At 35.4% G+C, this 21700-nt stretch overlaps 1 protein-coding gene across 1 annotated transcript; it reads left to right on the plus strand.

The window, feature by feature from the left end:
- The first annotated feature begins 621 nt into the window (after positions 1 to 621).
- Positions 622 to 21665, plus strand: LOC128671405 (uncharacterized). Its single transcript, XM_053747853.1, has 31 exons — positions 622 to 697; positions 1051 to 1298; positions 2066 to 2340; positions 2642 to 2797; positions 3289 to 3609; positions 3943 to 4126; positions 4415 to 4653; positions 5010 to 5199; positions 5316 to 5502; positions 5815 to 5912; positions 6230 to 6409; positions 6720 to 6901; positions 7078 to 7245; positions 7823 to 7963; positions 8376 to 8460; positions 9351 to 9552; positions 12034 to 12278; positions 12575 to 12864; positions 13476 to 13631; positions 13783 to 14100; positions 14320 to 14503; positions 14997 to 15235; positions 15468 to 15648; positions 15995 to 16181; positions 16684 to 16781; positions 17202 to 17381; positions 17587 to 17768; positions 19432 to 19599; positions 19952 to 20095; positions 20577 to 20652; positions 21386 to 21665. The coding sequence occupies exons 2-31, from the start codon at positions 1053 to 1055 to the stop codon at positions 21581 to 21583; spliced, it is 5700 nt and encodes a 1899-aa protein (XP_053603828.1). The 5' UTR covers positions 622 to 697; positions 1051 to 1052; the 3' UTR covers positions 21584 to 21665.
- The last annotated feature ends 35 nt before the right edge of the window (positions 21666 to 21700 follow it).

Here is a 21700-nt window from a genome sequence, read left to right on the forward strand (position 1 = left end):
GTATTTTATAACGTTAAGCACGTCCCGGCTTTGCTTGGGAAAACCGTAATAAAATGTATACCTAAACCTAAGAAATCACACTATTTATTCAAAAACCAAATCCGTTCTAAGATTACATAAGGACATGTGTTACAGTGAGAAGCTACTATGTAGTTAATAAACCACGTTTAGTTATAGTAGCTTTCCAGTAACCATACAAAAAATTACATAGAGACATAACAAGGGGGTTACTTGTTTCAAATGAAATCTCTTCCTGTAGACCCGCGAGAAATTCTTTGTTATGCACCTATTCATTACTGTATATAGTCCATCAGCTCCTTAAATTCCGCTTTATCTAGTGCTACTCTGAATAATTGTTTAACTTCGTCCTGGTGTTACTGTATATGTTGTATACTTGAATATACTTGAAGCTTCAGAGTTATATTCACCTCAAAATTTTCACAGGAATTCGAGTGCAAATTAGTTCATAAAATCCTCAGCATATATTTTGGTTCCGTAACCAGAACCAGAGCGGTTCCGTTTCGCTGACAAATAATCTATTAGGGGTATTTAATTTGTATTATTATCTTATCCAACATAATAATCAGGATTAAGATAAATGCCAATAAATGTTATCTTTTCATCAATACTAAAGAACGCGGTGTTTTCCCAATCTTTTCTATTGTCGACATTCGATGGCGGACATTTCCTTGATCAGGTTTGTGCACCACTCATTTTATCATTAAAACAATTACGTTTAACATTATTATTTTGCTGTTTTAAATAATCTAGATAAAGAAAATCGTGACGTGATTTATTTTTAATATACTTATGATGGCTTATCATAGATCATAAATTGAAAAACAAATACTGCCATCTAGCTGGAAGCCTTTTTACCCGTTCTAAGATTTCAACTCACTTCTAGTATTTAATAACACATAAAAAACACACTTCGATAATGACGTGATGAAATGTATAATGATAGCCTGCTTTTACACTTGATGTTACATCACAGAAAACGATCACCAACACTAATAATAAAATAGCTTTGAAGTATTTATTTCTTTTCAGAAATGTTCAAGCTTGTACTTCCTGGTTTATTTCTGGCCCTGGCGTTTGCCAAAGCCGATCGTCCATTACTTTGGGAACTTGATGAGCTCCCAGGAACAAGGGAGCTAACTACCAGAAACGATGAACAAATATACAGACTTCCAGATACTGTTATTCCATTCGAGTATGACATATACCTGGATCTATATTTTGCTGAGAGTGAAGATAGACCATTTAGCTACGATGGCAGGGAGAATATAATTATCCAAGTAAGTATTCCTTGCAGGACACTTAACGGATACAAATGTTATAACAAAATTAAACTTCTGCTAAACAATTTATCTGAGGACTAGAATGAATACTTCGTACATTCGCAACACTACGTACGTAGTATGCTTACTGTTTTTTTCTATTTGTAGCTGGAAATGTCGAGCTTGATGTTAGTTAAACTTAGACGTTTAAGAGTTTAGCTTAGTTTTACAATTTAATACTGATATGGCAATAACGCCTGGAGCCTTGAGTACCAGTTATTCTTTGGGAATAAACGAAATGCCTATGCCAATGTCTAAACTCGTCGGAAGTCACAACAGGAAGCCCTAAGATAAATGCGTTAATAAATTTTAGATAACAAGCTATAGATAAATAAGATCCACCCAGTATAATTGTACATACAATAATCTTCATTAATCCATAGATTATTTAACGAAAATTGTAAAAATTATGTCAAATGTGTACTCAATAAAACTCTTTTTTTTTTATTTCAAATCCAGAAGAATAACTTCCCAATAATTTACCATAAAAATATTTCGCGTATGGTTCCGCCCTAGAATAGGTACACTCCATATCTTCCCGTGGACATCTTACGAGGCGACTAAGGGACGCAAAGCCTTGGACAACAAAGGACGGTTGTAAAATCTTCCAAATTTAAAGGCATCTTTATTCACTATCCTGGGCTTTGGGCGTCAACGCTCCGAATGTAAACGGGAACACGCGGAGATGAGAGAGAATTTACCATAAAAATAATGTAAATTTTCAGGCAATCGCACAAAATGTCACTGAAATAGTGCTACACTCAAACGTAGACAGGATCAACAGTATGAATCTGCTATTGAATGGAGTGTCAGTTCCTCTCGCCACCATACCGTTAACCATTGAACCACAGTATCACTTCCTGAAAATTCACTTGGCGTCACCTATGGTTCCTTATGTAAATTATACTTTGGCTCTTGATTACACTAGTACGATGAACGAAGGACCAATGAAAAGAGGTATATGGAGAGGATGGTATACAGATGCCGATGGTAATGAAAGGTATTTATCTCGATTACATTGTTGTTTACTAAAAAGTAACGGACAAGTGGTATTAACGTAAATTGAAACCAGTTCTAAATTTAATTAAAGTATTACAAACTTGTTAAGATTTTCAAAAAGGTACGATTTTAACATTTCATCTTGTCAAACATTATTTAATTTTGTTGAAACCTAACTTGTATATAATAACATATTTATCTGGTAACTTTTGCATTAAAAACTATAAAGATTTTACCTAATGAGTCTGAAATTCCAACGTATAATAATGTGCTTGCTGTACATGAATCATTACCATTCGCAGGATTTACGCCACCACACACTTCCAGCCGTACAACGCGAGGCAGGCGTTCCCATGCTGGGACGAGCCCCTCTTCAAGGCAGTCTTCAGGCTCCACCTCACAGCTCCAAGATCATATCGAGGAACCTTCAGTAACACTGGTGTTGAGAGCATGAGATTGTGAGTAATATATTTTACATATAACAAATATCACAAGAGCTTTATTTATTAGATAGTACTCGTATCTTAGTTTTCTATTATACTAAATTTAGTCACACTGTTTGGTGCTATTTTCAATAGAAAACTATAATATTTTCTAATAAAATCACAAAATACACAATTATGGTCTAATGCAGCATAATTGTGTAGTATGAGATATTAAGTATATATTTACATCTTTTGTTAAATCTTATTTCATTAGTATCACATTTTTTAAGCTATCCATCTGGAAAAAGGAATGGAGATTCGTTTGACTGACAGTAGGACATCAAATGCTGGTTTTCTACTTAAAACACGACTTACAGCTATAAGAAATCGAGATTAAAAAATAATTTATCACAATTAAATGCAAATTGTTTAAATAAACTTAATCTTAGTGTTACAAATGCGTGACGTATTATGGTTTTGTTTCTTCCCTTTGCCTTACAAATTTAAATAGATATTATTTTCAGCACCACCGTAGATCGCATTCAAGAAAATTTCTTCCCCACTCCAAGAATGTCTTCATACTTAGTTACGTTCTTAGTCAGCGAAACATTCCAAGTCATAGCAGAGAATACTACATTCAATCCACCAATCAGAATCATCGGGAGATCCAACACACATGGTTTGGCAGACCATGCGTTGGATTTAGCTGTAAAGATGACCATTTTCTTTGATAATTACTTCCAAATCCCATACGAGACTTTGCATGAAAATTTGTTGAATGATCACGTTTCGTCTCCTGATTGGGCGTCCGCTGGTACTGAAAACTGGGGTATGGTGAGTTACAGGTAAGATACGAAGCTGAAAACACCTATTTCTGCGTTGTTTGTTTACAACTACAATTTCCATTGTTCCTACATTTTGATATCTACTTGGTTCCATACCTTTAATGCAGTATCGTGTAATCTTTAGTTCACGTGAGCTTATAGCAGTGAAATTTATAAATGTATAAGTAAATATTGCAATATGAGTGCGTATTCCACTCATTTACACATTGTTAATATAATCATCATTACCCTCTCCATTATAAATACCTATGGGATCCACGGACGACATTGCTTTTAATCACAAATATCTCTCATAAGTAGCGTTATCTACAATTAATATATTTTAATTTTTAGGGAATTGTACATGATCATAGATTCCCGAGAGACAATCATGTCGATAGAACACTATGCAGCTACGCTGGTCTCCCACGAATTGGCCCATAAATGGTTCGGTAACCTTGTTACTTGCTACTGGTGGAGTAACACCTGGATTAACGAAGGGTTCGCTAGCTATTTCGGATACATTGCCACTAATGAGGTTGGAAAACATTTAAATTAGACAATTTATTTCAAATATAAGTAATAATATAATTTTATCTAACTTTAAAGCAAAATGTATAATTAATTCGACATAGTGATTAAAGTTATAGTTTATAGTCGTAAAAATTTAAACTTGATTTTGTTGAACCCAATCAATTACTCAAAAAAATAGTTTGAACTTGGTCATCTTGTAACATTTAACATGAAGACCTTCACTATATAGATTTTTTTTAATTCGATGATAAAAAATATTTTATAACACTAATACACACCGCAACAATTTCAGATGTTCCCAGAATACGCGCTACACGAGCACTTCAACTCCCGTTATCTACAGACCTCTTTATCCTTTGATTCCGGCACGAACACAGCTCCCATGAATCACGACGTCAACACCCCATCCCAGGTCACTGGCCACTTTGGCACCATCAGCTACTCCAAGGGTGCCGCCTTCCTCAGAATGACCGCAGACATCATCACGCCAGAAACTTTCAGAAAAGCCTGTCAGTACTTTTTGGAGCAAAAGTACGTTCTATATTCTTCTGTCCTTTGTTATAATCATCTTTTTTGTCTTGTGTTAATCAACTGCTTGGAGTCATGCATCCAGATTAATGTTATAATAGTAATTAAGAAAATTCTATTGTCAGTGGGATTTTCATAGCTGATATAATAGCTATTCCGACGCGACAAGAAGAAGATTCATCTGATCTACTATATCAAGCATGACTCCAATAATATATATACATTTGATATTATAACACTTGACTTGAATAGACATAGTAATTAATTCAATTAACATTTATTTAATAGAAAATTGGCAAAATCTATTTTCAAGTGATTTCTTCTTCTAGTTCATCCTAGAACTGATTGTATGATTTCAGTGAATTTGAGCCTACCGACCAGTACGACTTATATAACGCATTTGCTCAAGCAATCGAGGAGGACAATAGCTTGAATCAGTACCCGCTCTTTAACTTCACCGACTACTATCGCATCTGGGTCAATGAACCTGGCTACCCCATCCTCACTGTCAATATTAATTATGATAATGGTGAAATGTCTCTCCATCAGGTAAAAATATTTATATTTGTAACATATTTTCATTCTAACTTAGCGTGATGTTTCTTTGCCAATCTGTTATTTTTTCCTTTATATTTCATACAGTTATCTTCTTTTTCTCTGAGTAGGAACGCTTCTTCCTAAGCGCCACTGCCAACCCTACTGGCCAGATCTACCCAATACCAATCACTTACTCCACTGCCAGCAGCGCAAACTTTGAGAATTTAAGGCCAGTATACATTCTGACTGGGGAAAGAGCAGTCCTAGAAAAAAGGCCCGGAGAGGAGTGGGTTATATTCAACAATTTTCAGCACGGTCGGTATCGCATTCATATTCTAACATGAATTTCGTCACTGTCTTCTTTTATATTTGCAGTTTATTGCTATTTTAAATAACTTACTTATTACCTACATACATGAGTTATAAATTATCATCAAGATTAACCATTTAATGAGAGTGTGTCCATTATCTTTCACATATAATACAAGATCCACGTTTTTATAGTTATTACATCCGAGACTGGATTAAAACTGAATTTTTAAAATAAATGTGAAACTTGTTAAACCGAATAAATATATAGCGCAACTTACTGGGTCGATCTTAAATTTCTCTATTTATTTTTACTAGGACACTATAGAGTTAACTATGATGATAAAACTTGGGATCTAATTTCGGAAGCTTTAAGAAATTCACAAAATTCCATTCACTATCTAAATAGAGCCCAGGTAAGTGCCAAACTTCATTTAAATTTAATTCAATTTATAATATGAGCCTTAGAAATACAATCTTACATATTTACCAAATTTAAAACTACTGAAATTAATATTTAAAGCTAACCTTTAAGACTCTTGATTTTGGAAAGTTCAGTATTATAACTTCCCAAGTCTAAGTAAGCAAGCAATGAATCAAAATATTTTAATTATTCTTCATATTATGCGGTGTCAGATTTTATTCAAGTCTTTCAAAATTACACCCATTTAACTAAACAGTCTATCATATGTTTATCTTCACCGTCAACTCGATAATATTATTATAATTTCAGGTGGCAGACGATGTGTTTGCGCTAATGCGTTCTGGCAGAATGACCCACAGTAAAGGGTTTGACATCCTGAGATTCCTTCGTACAGAGACAAACTACCACGTCTGGACCGTGGCCATCAGTGGATTTACTTGGCTTAGAAATAGATTGAGGCATTTACCTGAGAGCCAAGCTACTATTGATGTAAATTAACCCTCTGTTTTAGCACTTTTTTGATTTCATTAGATGTAGAATATTGTAGATCGTTTTGCTCCAGGGCGTGTTTTCCTAATTTGTCTTCTATGCTTACATATAAAAGTAAAATAACATCACGCACATGTTTTTTTCTATTTTTTATTGTTTATAATATTATTATTGTACAAATAACACATGTTAAAAGTACATACACAACAATATTGTATGAGTTGTTTACTTTTACAACCTTTTGTACATTCACATTTTGAATGTCGTGTAATAACTTTTAATAGAAATAAATTAATTTTGGTAACAACAGGCCTACATACTCAGCACTATGGAAGAAGTCATCAGCGCAGTCGGTTTTGAACCTGTTTCTGGTGAGACACCAACCGTAAGCCTGACAAGGCAGGAAGTGTTGCAGTTTGCTTGCAATCTCGGACATAAGGCGTGTCAAGAAAACTCGCTGACCAGATTCCTCGCACTGAAGCAGGGGACGTGGTAAGGCCGGATATCAATTATACTTTATTACATAGTACAAATGAGTAAAAAATATATCACATATATAATAACATAGTACTTAATTTCAGCACGTTTTAGTCTATCATAACTTTTTGAGCTCAACAACCTAATTAATGTCCTACGTAAATGTACAGTTTTTTAAAATTACTCTTCAGGATAAACCCCAGAATCCGTCGCAACGTGTACATGACAGGTCTGCGTCAAGGCATAGCTGAAGACTTTGACTTCCTCCTGAACAGACTGCTACAGTCAAACTTCGCGAACGATCAGCTGGAGATGCTCAGAGGTTTAGGAGCTACCACCTCTAGGGAACTTTTGTTGAGGTTTGTAGTGTATGTTACTGGATATTTGAAATCGTTAACATGTCGACTTGGGTAGTATTTTGTCTTTCGTTCTTTCAAAACACATATTTACATTGTTATATTACTGATGAAATGTTATACATAAATTTATATTTAAAAAATGGTAAGCCCTTCTGGCATAATAGGGACCAACACTATTTGAATGAGTTTCTTTCGTCATTTCTTCTCAACAGTGGTCGTTCCGAAATGCTAGTAGTTTGTAGCTTTGGTAAATATCATTTAATTTAGAATTTGACGTGAAAAAGTGCCTGTGAGGGCCTAATTTCTGAATAAATGATTGGATTTTGATTTTGACACCACAGCTCAAGACGTACTAGTATTATTTATTATTGTTTTTAGTATTTTTAAAGAATTTTTTGATAACTTTTTCATTAATCAACACATTGGATTAATTAAAAAGTTATCAAAGAATTCTTCAAAAATTCCAATGGCCTGTGTTCATATTAGATCAATATCGATATGATAAATAATTTACAAATGTTATCATTATCTATATAATAATATCTTTAACCTTCCTAAATGCTGCATATATTTTCAGATACTTGAATTTCACGTTAACCAAGGACGTAAGATCTCATGACAAGGTGAATGCTTTCAACTACGCTCTTCTTGGGAACCAAGAAAATGCTTTGACTGTTCTAGACTTCGTCAAAAATAATATTGATGCTATCAGAGTTTCGTAAGTACCTACGTTTTATACTAAGTATGAGTTGCAAATAAGAATTTAAGTTCCAGAAATTGGTAGACAAATTGATTGGATGTCATGATCAAGATTAGTAATTGAAATTCTCTCTCTCATCTTAGCGTTTCCCTGGCTCCGCCAGAGGGCGTCATAGCCCAAGATCTGCTTTTCTACTTTTTCTCCTACGCTTGGCACAGTTTTTGGCATTTTTGCTTGTTATTTAGAAATCATTGGTTAGCATACGTACGGTGAATGTGGCATAGCTGGACATTTATTTCCTACCTAAGTTGCTTATTTATGTAACGAATAAGTACAAATGATTTAGCCAATTTCTGATTTAATTCGAATTCCAAATCATTCAATTTTAATACTAGATTCTATAATTTACATATTACATACTTAATTACAGATACGTAGAAGACTCTCCAGCAAATCCGGTGAACGCAGCGTTATCCAATCTTGCCTCTTACTTAAACGAAGATGGTTTGGCTGATGTAAGTACCTACATCATAAACAAACAACAAAAGAAAATACAAGGTGGGAATGTACATTGGTGATAATGCAAGATTAACTCTTAGAATCCCGAATGGCATTATTGTACTAAATATGACATTATATAATGTCTTAATCGACAAATCAACCTCATTGAGCTAAATGCGTATACTCATACTTTTACTAATCTCAACTAATATTATAAATGCAAAAGTAATTTTGTTTGTGTCTTACCTCTTCACGCATTATTTACTGGACGGATTGTTATGAAATTTGTGTATAAAAATAACCTGGAATAACACACTTTATCCCGATTTTGGCAAGGGAGTGAAGCCCGGGGCGCAGCGGCAGTACTTATTATAAATGTAAGTGAAGAGTGACATAGTCTACTTGCAGCGAGCGCGGGCAACGGCTAGTGATTTAATATAGTTTAGATGAGAATTCAGACCCGGTATCAGTTGTCAAATATTAAAGGAAAAATTCTAGGTACTTAGTTTCTATTGAAATATTATGAATACATTATCTTATTCACATAACAATGCAATGTTATTACAGTATAAATCTGATGACGCGCCGCCAAGATGTCGATTGTGGGAACTCGCTAAATAACGAGAACATTCAATTGATTTTTGTTTCGTCTTCAAGAATTACTTTGTCATTTAAAATACTGTAGAAATTCTTACTTCCATACTGTAATGAAGTAACTCAAAAACTACTGGGCCGATTTGGTTGCAATTTGGCACAGGGACGAAACCGTCAGGAGTTACATAGGCTACTTGTTTGTTATTTTTCCACCCGAGCGAAGACGGAGTGGGCCGCTAGTCTAATAGTCGCCACAAGGCGCATAGGGCCACAAGTCTTTAAATAAACTGAAGTCAAAATTAATTTTCAGTACCAAACCTGGCTACAATCAACACAGACCAACAGCCTTCAATACACATCAACATTATCAGCCATCAACTCTGCGCGTGCGAACATAGCTTGGGGGACAGCAAACGCAGAACTCATCTTATCTGCTGCTAGGGATAGTGCTGTCACAGTTGTGACGTCATTATCTATGTTAATAGTTATGGCGTTCCTAGCTATTGTTGTTTAGAAAGTATTTCAATTTAATAAAAATATTTTAGACATTTTTTTGTTTTACTATCAAAGTGCAATGTAGCTGAACAAATGTAGAAGAACTACTCCTCCTTGTATCTCTTAGCTGGTGTTCCCCCCCCAGATGTACATGGAGACGCGGCTACCTCCATCGAAATTCCCAAAAAGGAAACAGTTTTAAAAGCCGGGACGACTGAAGACCTTCCACTTGGATCTCATCTACCTTAGCCTATATGGAAATCTATCAATAGGCTCCGTGTTCAAAGTCGATCGAAACAAATAAAACAAGTCCAGATGGTGGCTAACGCTTATAGTTCTATCATCCGGATATTGACGACCTGTATGACATCACAGAAAGTGCTGTTTCGTCGGCGTTGTAAGGATCCTTACAAATCTAGTCAAGTTGACACGCTAATAACAAGAAACAGGGAATAAAATTGAATAATATGTATCGCAGGAAACAGAGTAGAATGGAAAATACTCCATCGACAAGAACCTCTTTTAAATTTAATGATGATGACGACAGTTCAATCTACAGTCTTGGATAATGCTCTTGCAGTTGCGAAGCCACTATCGTGTTATTGTAATGGCATTCGCTAGTGTTGTTTTGATTCTTTTAGACTAGTTCTACATGGCTTGGAGACCAGTCAATGCAAAAGTCATGTCACAATAGATACGATATAACATGTCACAGGAAGGAAAGGCGGGTGAGACGAGGCATTCACATAAATATCCTGATGTTACTACTGAACTATTTAAATCAAATCACCATTGTTTAAAATTCTTTGTTATTATGATTAATATTCTCAACAAACGTCCATTGATTAACAAATGGCATCTGAAACCAGGCTACCAACATCTAGTATTAGGTCGTGTGTACTATGAATAATACACATAAGGTTACCCAGATTTATTACAAAGTAAAATAATCACTATTACAATTGCATAAAGTTCTGTGTATCATCTAATATTAGAAATGTAGTTGACTGTATTATTAAAATTAAATTATTAGTTTAAAATGTGACAGAAACACAGGTTCATTGCAGTTGTCTGGTAACAATTGTTAGTAGTTGTCGAGTGAAGTGAATTATTTGTGACTTAACTATGATTTAGTATAAGATAGTTGCGACCCGAAGATGTGGACATGGAATGAAGCATGGATCATCTGAAACTGTCACCTACATAAGTAAGTAAATGATTGTTTTTACAATATTAAGTATATCATATATATTCAAGTCTCCTAAAGGCACTTTTACGACTGCCTACTGCATAAAATTTTAATTAATTGCATAATAGAATACACACTAGTAAATTTAAACTGTCAACCAGTTTCCTCACCATGTTTTCTTTCCCTGAATGTCTATGAAAACTACTACACATGAGTCAGATTGATATACAAACTCATGTGGCAGTGGCAGGAGTAGGATTGGACTCTGGGGCATTTCGATTACAAGCGGACGGTCTTAACCATTTGTCCACCACAGATTTGAGCTCCTAATTACGTTTTATACTTAACTTTTCAAATTTGTTAGTTTTTATACTTAATTTGAACTTTGATCATAATAGTTTTCAACTCACGTTACGAGTTCCTAATGTAATAAACTTTATTGATTTGGGATTAATAATAATTGAATTGATAATATAAAATTACCCCATTTATCATAAACGTATCTAATCTTATATTAAATCCTTTGAATTTTATCTTATAAAATTATGTTGATAAGGATAAACGTTTCAAACTAAATATACTACATCATCATTTTGTTTAGGACATTGGTAGTGATCAGCAGGTAAGAATAGTAATATAAATTAAAAGTAATAAGACTTAAAAACAAGATTTAATTTCTCTTATGTTATCCCAAGGTATCAGCTATCTCAATACAATACTAATCAATCCCATACTAATTGGCCTAGCCGTTTGAACGTGAACAAATAACAGACATACTAACAAAATTTCGCGGGAAATTGGATAAAAATGCCAAAGCGTTATTTTGTCACCCGTGGCAAAATTTCATTTGAAAAGTATCCTCCTAGCCGCTTGCTTTCATTTTTAATCATAAGTTTTTCCAAACAAAACACCATATTAATTTATTATTGAGAATAATAAACAAACAAACACATTTTGTTACTTATTAGTATCAATATGGATTTATTTATCTACTCAATGTTATTTTATTCTGCCGTAAGGATTAAATCGACATCCTCAAAAAGTACTACGCTTTAACTAAAACCTAATTTCATAGATCTGAAGGCGAAGTGGGGGATTGCATTTCACTTCTCACTATCGAATCGATTCGAAGTGAGACGCAGCTAACCAATCACAGTGCGCCATTGTAACAACCACACCTCAACGTAATTGGTTTACTGAGTCTCACTTCGAATCAACTCGATAGTGAGAAGCTAAATGCAAACCCGCACGAAAAGTCTTATCGTATTTGTCGAAAAGTCTCATAGAACTTCTACCCTTATTTTCACAGCCATGTCCTACCTCATAAAGTTGGCGATTTTACCAGCACTGTTAGCATTAGCTACAGCAGACTTTCCCTTCGACATTGAAGAACTGGATATACTATACAGAAATGACGATAGCGCACTATCATACCGTCTTCCTGAAGATTTAGATCCTATTCACTATGAAGTTGAAGTAACTCCTTATTTTGAAGTGGCACCAGCTGGTAAAGAGCCTTTTACTTTCGACGGTCGTGTTACTTTAACTATCAGGGTAAGTAGATCTTTAGTTTTTATTTTATCAAAGATGACACATAAAATCAAATTAAATTATGCACAGTAATTATGATAGCACGTATACATTTGGACTATAGGTGACAATTCAGATACATCAGTAAAAAAATCTAATTGATAATTTATTTAATGAAAATGCTATGCATATAATGGGTCGAGATTCAATGTATCTGCTACATCTAAAATAACGCATGTTACTCTAAAAGTAAATACCAAATAATTGAGATGTTTATGCATCTGCTCAAGTAGAAGAAGACTACTAAGATATTTTTTCAGGCTGTAGTTGATAACCTCAACGCTCTGATCTTGCAAGAGAATGTTCGACAAATAACCGGACTTTCTTTGCTCCACAACGGAACAGGAGTACCTATTGCACTAAATCAATTAAATCCTTTTGATCGTATCCGTGAGTTCCATTTCTTGAGGATCAACTTGGCTGATGGAGTGACGCTAGAAAATGGAGAAGTTTATATATTGAATATCGTATATGTTGGAAATATTAACGAGACCCCACTTTCTAGAGGCGTATTTAGAGGAAGCTACAGAGACGACAATGGAACTTTACAGTAAGTTTCTTCATAGCCGTATCCCTCATGGCTGAGGGTCGTGGTCATTATGTAGAATGAAACTCACACAACACTTTCTTGGTATTATTAATGAAGTGGTTTGCCATTGCCTTCTCTATTTCACTCACAAGTTAATAACTTGGTAATGGTTTCCTCACGATGTTTTCCTTCACTGGAAGCAAATTGTGGTCGAAGAAAACAACTACACATGAGTCAGATTGGTATAAAAACTCATGTGGCACGAATAGGATTCTAACCTGGGACCTTTCGATCCACAAGCTCTTAACCAATACACCAACACCGCTTCATAAGTTTCACTTTAAACTAATTATTTTAAAACACCCAAAATTAAAAGCGTACCTTACATTGATACTTTAATTTTACTTTAAATTAATAGACATACTTAATAACAGCCATTATATAGTAAGATACAATATAGTTTTGTTATGACAAACAGAATATTCATTGAAGTGAATCATTTATCGGTAGACCAATTGATGAATGGATAATGATTTAATTGAATCCTTATTTCACCGGGAAATTTGTTTCCACATTATAGATTTAAAACGGAAAGAAATTGAAATTAATTATAACTATCCTACAATTTTTAGCTGGTATGCCGCCACACACTTGCAGCCAGTGAACTCCAGACAAGCCTTCCCCAGTTTTGACGAACCTGGTTTCAAGAGTACCTTCGACATTATCATCAATAGACCAGCTCACTACACGGAGACATTCTCCAACATGAGGATCAAAGAAAGCTACCCGTAAGTTCATATCTGCGATACGTACTAGACTGTCATCATTATTTATTGCTTATTTTCTTCAAAGTTTTGAGGAATATAAACAATAACTAGCAGCAGTAGTGCTGAGTAACACTTACCTGATATCAGTGCCATGATACCATTTTTTTTATAGATTTGGAGATCGTGTCAAGGAGATTTTCTATACCACCCCAAGGATGTCAGCTTATTTGATCTCATTCCACATCAGCGAAGAATTTAAAGTCATTGCCGAAAACAATGATGAGGAAAAACCCTATCGCATTATAGCAAGACCTGATGCAGCTAACCAAGGAGCGTATGCTTTACATGTCGGGCCACCAATCACTGCATGGTTGGATAACTACTTCAATATCAGTTACTACGATATGGCTGATGGTCTGAAGAATGATCAGATAGCTGTTCCAGATTGGGCTTCTGGAGCCACTGAAAACTGGGGGTTGGTCAGTTACAGGTATGAAATGTTAAAGTTGAAACTTTTCTAACTGTTAAGAATGGACTACTTAGCTGTATAATTTCGTAGAAATATTATAGTTTTCGTAGAAACGTCGTCGTAAAGGCAATTTATAATGTAACTGAAAAAAAAATACATTTAGTTTTGTTATTTTACGTTTATTTATAATATTGCTTTTTTAAAGCTGTAGGAAAATAAAATTTCAATTTTCGATTCCAGGGAACTCCGCCTCCTTTACGAAGAGGGAGAAACCAACGCCGTAGACAAGATGAGTATTGGCACGATCACCGCTCACGAGCTCGCCCACAAATGGTTCGGCAACCTGATCACTTGCCGGTGGTGGGACAACGTCTGGATCAACGAAGGATTCGCCAGCTACTTCGAGTACTTCGCCATGGATGCAGTAAGTATTACTTTACTATCGTCATTCCAGATAAACTACCTTCAAGTATAATATGATTGTCATAGTGTATTGTTTTTATTCTTGTGGTTTGAAATAAGTAGATATATTTTCAATCAGTTGTAGTTATAACATCAATAACACACTTTTGTATTCCTAAAAAATTGCACCAATATCTTCTTCTTCGTGAGCTTTTTCTCACTTTTGTGGGGTTTATCACAAAAAAATAAGTAAATTAATAATAGGAGAAAGAAGAATTTATTTCATCAGCTTGTGTGTACCCTAGATCTCATCTTTGCGTCCCGCCAGACTATATTGAAGTCTAACGCAGTCATATTTTTGATAATAAAAAAAAACATCTTAAATTGCGCATAAGTGCTAACTGTGAAATAACATACTCACCAAACATATAAACTAAAACTAAAATTGAAATTGAAATTCAAATAGGTATTATACTGATTCTAAAACATTAATAAATAAAAATAATGTATTTCAGGTCGACAAAGACATGGAGCTAGAAGCTCAGTTCAACATAATGTACGTGCAGAGCGCGCTCTCATCCGACTCCGGAATCAACACCAGGGCTCTGCAACACACCGTCAACAGTCCAGCCGACGTCACAGGACATTTTTCTGGCATCAGTTACTCTAAAGGGGCCTCTTTGTTGCTGATGCTGAAGCATTTCCTTGGAGAAGACACGTTCAAGAGGGCGCTTTATCTGTTTTTGGAAGAGAGGTAATGTTAAGACATGATTGTTTGTTCGAAAAGGCTGCTCGTCATTTAAGTCAGAAGTTTCCAACAGAAATTTAGTGGATTTTTACACACACATTGATTACATACATTAGGATATAATCAAAAACAAATTTCATTAACTTCATAATTTAACTCACGATTCGAAGTTTGACAAATACACAATTCTCTCGTTACGTGCCTTTGTGGATGAAACCATGGAACTCTTTATCTTCAGAAAATATGAACACGCGTTCCCGTCAGATCTTTACCGCGCGTTCGACCAAGCAGTATCTGAGAGTAATCAGGAGACCGACGTTGAGATCGCTTCCTTCATGCAGTATTGGGTCGACGAGCCTGGTTACCCTATCATCAACGTCAACGTCAACATGGGCACAGGAGTAATGACAATTACTCAGGTAACTTTTTTATCGACTGTACACACTGGTGTTAAATTTTATTCAATCGTTTACGACTTATAATGCTGACTTGATATCCTCAAAAAGGATGCTGAAGAGTGTGCCATGTGGAGAAGACTAATTAAGAAAGTGGACCTTGTGGCCGACGCTCAATGACTGCGGAAGAAGCCAAGAAAACGATCAAGCAGTATAACGGGTAGAGAGGGAGAAATAAGACCATCAAGAGTTTCGACCATTGATATAGCTTAACCGCTACCATAACATGTTGTTCACACAAACCATAATGCCACGCAGCTTCTCCGACTTTGAGGACTAGAATTCCACTTATTAATATGCCACTTTCCAGGAGCGCTTCTTCCTCAGTCCAACTGCTACGCAGACCAGTCAGTTTTGGCCCCTTCCCCTGACCTATACAACTGAAGGCAGCCCCAATTGGGACGACCTAACGCCGAGACACCTTATGACTAACCAACCATATACTATTCAGAAGGACCCAGGGCATGAATGGGTTATATTCAACGTGCAGCAGAAAGGTTGGTCTCCACAGGCTTTTAACGTCTTCATCTTGACCCATGGCTTGCATTCTAGTTGATGATTTCCAGCTTACTAGCTACATTCTGCTAGCTACTCCTCATGGTGTTACCCGCATAATTATATAAATCAAATCCTACGGGAATCATGTATATTCTGGACAAAAAGTACCCTATCTCTCAATCCAAGGTATCAGCTACCTAATAATAAATTTCATTAATATATGTAAGTGTAAAGAAGTAACAAACATACTCACAAACCTTCGCCAATATAATATTAGTGGGACAATGTGGGGCTGATGTATGTAATGGGGATGAGGAAGACAACGGCTAACCACACCATTAATACAAGTGATCCTCAGCATTGCGGAATAAATTGACAAATTAAATTATGATTTCTTGGTTGAGATTAGAGTAATCAAATAACACGATATATTTTTATTATTTACTCTAATCTGCCACCGTCTATTTTCATATCGTTGGATTAAAAAAATATTTGCTTCAGGTATCTACAGAGTTAACTATGACACCCACACTTGGGAGCATATTGCCGACGCTCTGAAAGACGATTACAACAACATTCACTATTTGAATAGAGCCCAGGTGAGTGGTAAATCTTTGAAATGTTTAGTCAATTTGCAGTATTATTTATGTAATATAGTAGACAAAAGAACATGATGGTTTCCTGAAGGTGAGGCAACACCGCAGTCCATTGATACCAGTAACCTGAGAGTTATTGATGCGTTGCCAACTTTTTAACAAAGCAATAATTAGTTATTGATGCGTTGCCAACTTTTTAACAAAGTCTCTGGTCAATATATGTTCCAGAATCAATAATATTCCGAATTTTTAATTCAGCAAACACATACATATACATCAGATAAGTCAGAACTTAGCTAAAAATAATAGACATTTGAAACGGATCTTTCTCTTCAGAGCAACTGATGAGAGAGAGAAAAGACATGACATTCTTTAAGCTCAATGTAGTCACAGTATAAAGCGATTAATTAAATGCGATTACAGATTGTCGATGACGTTTTTGCGTTGATGCGGTCAGAGAAAATAACCTTCGTGTTGGGCTTCCGAATACTCGAGTTCCTCAAACTAGATACCAGTTACTACTCGTGGTATCCGGCTATAACCGGTTTCAACTGGCTAAGAAATAGATTCCTGCACCTACCTCCTGTTTTGGAGCAGTTTGACGTAAGTTTTGCACTAGTCACATTGCTATTTCTTTCAAGCATTTTTTATATTTTCGTATATATATTTGAGGCACGTAATCTTTCAATCTTTATAGTTATGACCAAAAATTGCCTAAATTGTTACTAGAAGCATTTGTGAAATGATTACACGGTTCAACTATTTGACGCCAGTAATGCCTATTTATAACGATGTTCTATTTTTGTAGGCAATCCTGTTTGAATACCTAGAGAACGTGATACAAGCAGTAGGCTACGATGTGCAAACTGGAGAGCCTCTGACGCGGACCCTCAACCGGTTCTACGTGCTTTCCTTCGCTTGCAGCATCGGCCATGAGGGCTGTGTTGCTAATGCTATCGAGAAATACGCCGCTTTTAGACAGGGTGGAAGGTAAAGTATCAACATCCTATACCACTATATTATTTTCTTTAACTCATCACTTATAGTAACCGGCTATCGAATAACAATTCTTTAGACTTTGTGCCTTGATTATTCACGATCGTCATCACTTCATAAAATCGGACACTCGTGTTAGCAATAAATAACACACTCGATAGCAAGCAACTCTTATGAGTCGGTTCCCTTTAAGAAATTGCTTTGGCGATAAGGCTACTATTGTACTTCTATTTTTCTTTATATGTAGTTCTGTATATTTTTATGGTACATAAAAAAAATATGAACTTTTAATCCAGGCCCCTTTTTTTGTTAGCTTTCTTTGGCCGTTGTTATTGTTACAATATTCTATATTTCTCTTTATAGTAGTATTTTCGTATGTAGAATGTAACACATAAATACTTTCTTGGAATTAATGGAGTAGATTTCCTAACTACTACTACGGTAGATAATAAATCATGAACTAGAGTGCAGGACTCTTCACGATCATTCGCCGCAAGCAAGTGATGGTATATAAAAACTACTGTTAGAGTCAGAATAGCATTGGCGTGCCACATGAGTTTTAAGATTGAATTAAGATTCGGAAAGCTTAACCACTGGACTACCACTGTCTCAATCATAAGTTCTTTTTTATTAATTGGAACCATAACCTTCCAGTCGACAAGGAAAACACATAAATCACTAGCATTTCATAGGTTAGGCGATTAGGCGATGGCCGATCAGTGGTCGTATGTGCCTCGCTACTTGGCCTGATTGGGGCATAAATGTATTTATCATAACTCCTAATAGACACTGGTCACGCAAATTCAATAGAATTTGCGTGACCAGTAATATTTCTATATTATTTCATAGAAGGCAATATTCGAGAAAATAGACACACGTTTGGTATACAAAATTCGTGCAAAATCCACAAATACTTGCTACTACATAGCAGTTTAAAACAATATATCTTAATATTAAGTAAATTTATATGGGTATCAACATTTTGTCGATGTGATTTACAAATTGGTTATGTAACATTGCATAATTAGTGTCGAAATATTATTCCTTTATCAATGGTATTGAAGTATATAGAGCCTCATAATTTTTAAAGTTTTATATTAGCTGTTGGCACTGCTGCAGAAACAAAAATAAACACACTTGTTGCCATGCATATAGACAATGCATAATCACGCCAATTTCTCGTGAGAATAGGAATCTTCTCATCATCATTGCTAAGCTGATGACTGTATAAATGCTAGAATCTGTCCGTCATGCTTTCGAAACCTCTAGGCCGGATAGTATTTGGAAAATGGTGAAAAATAATGTCAATTCCCTGAGCCCTGAATTGTTTCGTCTAATCTTAAAATTTATATTTATCATCCTCCAATTGTTCTTCTTTTTCTGCAGCTCATTTCGTCCAATTCAGAACATAAGCCTTCTTTAACGCACACTAAGCTTTACTGTCTGGAGCTCCTCCACAGCCTTGGGCTCTCGGCGATGTCATCACTCCAATTGGCAGTTGATTTGCTTTGCTCTCTACGTCCAATAGTTTACTGCCCCTTCACCATTTTCCCTACGACATGCCCATTTCCACTTCGTCAACCTTACAAAGTCATCAATTTGATCATACAATGTTATAAGTGTTGTTTAATATTATATTTTTTTATATTTATTGCAGTATCAACCCGAACATCCGTCGCCACGTGTATTGCTCAGGTCTCAACAATGGAGACTACGCCGACTGGCGCGCCCTCTATGACAAAAGACAAAGCTCCAACAACCAAGCTGCTAGCGTTCAAATGTTGAGAGGCCTCGGCTGCAGCACGAACACACAGGCAGTTCAGGAGTAAGTTTTTACCTTCCTTATGTCTCCTGCTATTGTACTTCAGTACGTATAGTAGAAGATGGAATCCTACCATCTGTAGCGTGTGGTCTCTAGGACAGGGCCCAATTCACGACGCCTCACAGCCTTATATATAAATGGGAACATGTAAGAATGAGAGACACAGCTAATAGTAGGAATCGCAAGGCAATACTTGATCCAATGTGACGTGCGGTGAAGGTCCAGAGTTAAGATATCTGTGAACAAAAGGTGCACTGTTCAAATCGTACTCTTGTCATAAATTTGTAAACAATCATCCAGATACAGAGAAAACTATTAACTGGCAGTTTTTCACGAAGAACTTGTATCTTTTCAGATACCTGAACATGATCCTGAATGATGACCTGGTGAAGGCCCAAGACCGGGTGAACGCGTTCACGTTCCTATACATGGGCAGTAGGGACAACGCTAAGGTTGCCTTACAATATGTCAAGCAGAATGTTGACGCGATCCGCGCTGGGTAAGTGATTAAATTAGTTTTTTAAGCCATTATTTACAAATATAAATTAAACCATAAATGGCGACTAATAATGGTGAAGCCATGGTGATCTCGTAGACTCGTGTAGTTTTCGTAAATCACCATTTAAACCGCGAAGAAACCTGGTAACTAGCTAATAATTATTAATTAGTCATTACTAATATCTGAATGATTTTACTTTGACTTTATGCGACTTCTACCGCTAGACGTCGTAGTAATCGTAACAGTCACGTGAGATGCCTTTAAGTGACTTGAATAAAATCTGATACCAGTGTTAAGACGAGACACCAGAATCTAGATAAGATGACGTCAATAAATAGGAATGTATGACAAATAATAAGTCAGTTAATAGTAGATTATTTATATAAGTATCTAGTTTACTCTATGTACTTAAAATCTAATTTAAAGTGGTTTACATCTAATCATAACGTCAAACTTTACGAACATTTATCAACATTTTCAGGGTGATTCTTCAGACGTGGTTCCTAAACATTTTGAGTAATCTTGCTTCTTACCTAGACGAAGAAGGTTTGGTTGATGTAAGTACATAATCTAATAATCTTATTCTTTACTAAATGGACTGATTCAATAGTCTTCTCTATGGAGGTCTAGGCTAATATAGTTTACATAATAATTAGAACAAACTAACTTACTTTAAATTCCTCAGTAAAAATTACATAGATAGAAATCCGTAAACTTTTAGCTCGCTTCATTTTTTCAACATTTACAACGTTCAATACCCCAAAATATTGTTTTAAAAGTATACTCGTAAGACCAAATTAAAAAGAACTAAATTTACACAACCGAATACATACAACATTCTATTTATAATATTGATCATTTTTTTCTCTCTTTTTAACATCCCAATTAATATTATAAATGCAAAAGTAAGTTTGTTTGTTTGTTACCTCTTTACGCATTATCTACTGGACCGATTGTTATGAAATTTGGAACACGGGTAGAAAATAATCTGGAATAACACATAGGGGACTTTTTTCCAGAAATTCCCACGAGAGTGAAGCCCCGGTTCGCAGTTAGTAGTCCTATAAAAAAATTCAAAAAAAATGGTTAATTTATTTGAATTATAAATTAGATTATTATATATATACCAGACTCAAAGTGTAGATTCTTCGTGCCTGGGACAATAATAGTTTAATCCTCTTAAAAAATATTTTACTGTCAGATCAGCGTAGTTTATCGTCTTGAAAAATGTTTCTATCAGATCAGCATCGTTTATCGTCTTGTTTCTTTTTATGTTCAATTCTTTTCTAGATGGAGGAATGGCTGAGAGAGTCTAACATCCCCGAAACCTCTCTTGGACTAAACTACGTAGCTTCAGCTAGGAACAACATGCAGTGGGGTACCGAGAGGGCAGACCTGATTCTGACAGCGGCCAGGGGAACTGGCTCCATTCTAGTACCATCACTAACACTTCTGCTGACCATACTCTTAGCCCTTATGATTAAGTAGAAAAGGTTTTTTATTTATATGTTGTGATGTTGACGCAAGTAAATTTTTGTATTGTATTTTTGAATAAATTTTTTAAAGTGTTTTACATCTTTTTCTTTTTTGATACCAAATTGTTCA

This window comes from Plodia interpunctella, chromosome 7 (genome assembly GCF_027563975.2).
Source record: "Plodia interpunctella isolate USDA-ARS_2022_Savannah chromosome 7, ilPloInte3.2, whole genome shotgun sequence".
Lineage (NCBI taxonomy): Eukaryota > Metazoa > Arthropoda > Insecta > Lepidoptera > Pyralidae > Plodia > Plodia interpunctella.

What these genes read in the sequence shown, in the direction of transcription:
- LOC128671405 (XM_053747853.1), top strand. Translation starts at nt 1,053, where the DNA reads ATGTTCAAGCTTGTACTTCCTGGTTTATTTCTGGCCCTGGCGTTTGCC. An exon ending in GGGAGAATATAATTATCCAA is followed by an intron (nt 1,299 to 2,065) that starts GTAAGTATTCCT and finishes GTAAATTTTCAG; the next exon opens with GCAATCGCACAAAATGTCAC. An exon ending in GTGAAATGTCTCTCCATCAG is followed by an intron (nt 5,200 to 5,315) that starts GTAAAAATATTT and finishes TTCTCTGAGTAG; the next exon opens with GAACGCTTCTTCCTAAGCGC.